This window comes from Cyprinodon variegatus, unplaced genomic scaffold (genome assembly GCF_000732505.1).
Source record: "Cyprinodon variegatus isolate N-32 unplaced genomic scaffold, C_variegatus-1.0 Scaffold966, whole genome shotgun sequence".
Taxonomy (NCBI): domain Eukaryota; kingdom Metazoa; phylum Chordata; class Actinopteri; order Cyprinodontiformes; family Cyprinodontidae; genus Cyprinodon; species Cyprinodon variegatus.
The window spans coordinates 151,079-153,894 of NW_015151419.1; the positions used below are offsets into that span (position 1 = coordinate 151,079).

At 38.7% G+C, this 2,816-nt stretch overlaps 1 protein-coding gene across 1 annotated transcript in view; it reads right to left on the reverse strand.

Annotated features, from left to right (window-relative positions):
• LOC107100401 (polyhomeotic-like protein 2) overlaps window positions 1-2,816 on the reverse strand; it is an 11,966-nt gene that overhangs the window by 2,171 nt on the left and 6,979 nt on the right. Inside the window, exon 5 of the mRNA XM_015398862.1 lies at window positions 821-932. Within this exon, the coding sequence (XP_015254348.1) occupies window positions 821-932 (112 nt within the window). The remainder of the gene's footprint in view (window positions 1-820; window positions 933-2,816) is intronic.

The following is a 2,816-nucleotide window of genomic DNA, read 5'->3' on the forward strand; positions in this document are numbered from 1 at the left end:
TTCATTCTAGATATCTTAAATTGATGTCTGCATACAAGTTAATGGTAAATCTGACGTCATTTCGAATAGTCAGAATGTAATTAGAGATTCCGTAAAAGTTTTTAAAACAATCCACTGGACTTGGTTTCCAAAGTTTGAAGATGTTTCGCTTCCCCTCCAGGAAGCTTTCTCAATTCGAATTTTGAATTGCGAAACGTCTTCAAACTTTGGAAACCAAGTCCAGTGGAATGCTTTTTTAAACTTTTACGGAATGACTATGACCTGGATGACTGAGAATCTTCATCAGCGTAATTAGAGACATCTCAAATAGGTATTTTGACTACATAGTCAAAATATAATTAGAGATATCTTAAATCGCTAAAACATCTAGTCATAAAACAATTTGAGATATCTTGAATGTAAAGACGGTACAACCGAATTTATCTAAAATCGGCTTGCCATACATCATCAGACTGGTGAATTAAAGCCTCACTGAAGCTCTGAGGCCGCTCGGATTTCTATTCATTAAAACATCGCTCCAATGCAGCTGCATCATGACTGTTATGGTTACAGAAAAGTGCTGCTGCATTATGGGTAATTCTGGCACATGCGTAAACTCCCATCTGCTGTGCTGTGATTGGACTGGTCTGTTTTAGACCAGTGTTGGGGTCAGCTAAAAATAAATTATCTTCTTTAATTTAATTTGAAATACATTTTATTTTTGCTATTTTAAACTTTAAACAAAATTCCAATCATTTTCTTAATTTCACTATTGCCTATTTGCATTTTAAAACAGAAATCAAACAGTTACTTGCTTTGTGTTTTTATAATACCCACTCACCGCTTGGCGCACACTGTGGAACAGAACCTCTTGGATCTTTTGAAGATGTAGGCAAAGTCCACCTTCCCGCACAGCTCGCAGGTCAACATGGGCTCCTGCTGGGCCTTTAACTCTAAAAGAACACACAGTCAGCAGAAGCACAACAAACAGACAGGAAGAAACCCTGTTTTCCTAACACTGTACGGAATTGAAAGAAAAAGAAAAAAAAAACTGCAGCTGAAAGATGAAGGTGTGAATCTGACGGCTTCAAACACATCTCCCTGATGTTTGCCACAGACAAACCCAGCTCTATCAGCCTAATGCTACATTCAGAACGGACACACAAGAGGCAGCAGAAGCAGCTGGTTTCCATGCAAAGTCAATGGTTGACGCGCATCAAGGTGCAGCAGAAGGTCCTGCAGTGCATCTGAGCAGCTGAAGCGGCGCCTCATGAGTTACTGAGCATGCAAAAGCAGCAGATGCTGCAGTTGGAAAAAATTTACTTTTGCTTCTCGATGCACTGCATCAACCAATCAGAGAACTTGATCTAGGAGCTGGCAGGGAGACAGACACAGCACTGCTGATGCAGAGCGCTATGATCAATCCCCTTAAACAGTTTATTAATGCCTAAATTAACTTAAAATGTTGAAACCTGTGGTGAATTATGTTTGCTTTTACTATTCTGGTGCCTGTAGTTTGAATTACGTATATGTAAAAAATTCCTTCCAGCAGCCCCGAAAAGTAGCAGAAAACCCCAAAGAGGAGCCCGGATGTCCAGGGACAGCGCACCGACATTGTACGGGGGTCTGAGCAGCTCCGACAATTATATTTTGAGGCAGGATGGTAATCTGGATGAACTGACTGCACAGATGAAGTTTTAAGGTGGACTTTCTCACTTAAAAACAAATGAAAACTACTTTTTACCCACTGATCACAGCAAATATAGCAAAGCCGCTCTCTGCCATTGAACACAGGAGCAGCTGAAGCATCAGATGCATCTGGACACACGTGGCAGGAGGCGCTTCAGGAGCATCCTCTATGCTCCTGAGGGGCAACCTTAATGTGAACAAGCATCAAAAATTAAGCAGCAGGAGCTTATTTGCTGCTTCCAGCGCATGCGTTCTGAATGTAGCATAATCTGCAGCCCACACCAGGAATCTGGTCATGCTGTTGTCTTTAATGTAAAAGTCAATCCACCTGTATATAAGCCATCCTGATTGTACATATGTCACCTTAAATCTCTGTTACTCCCTCCTATTTTTATTTTTTTTATTTCTTATTTTTATTTATTTTATTTTTTTTAATCCCAAAGCAACCTTTCCAACTTGTTTGCACCTTCTTTATGTACTATGCCAATATGTGACCAGCGAATTTCTGTGAGATCAATAAAGCTCATCTAATCTAATCTTATCTAAAGTTATTAAACTGTTGATTTAATTTAGCAATAAATCAGTGTACGTTTTATACAGCAGGGATATTTTTCTAGAATTACAAAAATAAAGTCACTTAATTACCCAAATAAAAATATAAATGGCAGGAGGTCATTTTAATGAGAGCAAAGCTTGAATATGAGATCTGAAGTGATGTGATCAGATCAACCAGACTGTGGAAAAAGGGGATGTTTTCTGAGTTTACGTACAAGTAGGCAACTGTTCAAACCTTGTAAAAATTATATTGTTACTCTTATAATATTATGACTTTATTCTTACGGTTAGGTTTAAAAAATGTCTCAGACGGCCATAGTACCATGTTTACAACCAGTTACAAACTAAATCCCAAACCTGAGGATTTAGGACTTTAACTGCATCAAAGGTAGAAAATATGAGGATTTTCTCATTCTTATGCAGAATCTGAGACATCGATATTATGAACATTAGATGATTTCTAATTCTCACTGACTGAGGGACAGCCTTATACCCCTTTCACACCTTGACCATTAAAGGAATAGTACACCCAAAACATGATTAGCCTTCATTTTCTACTCACCCCCATGCTGAACAACACTCTGGAGTACTTT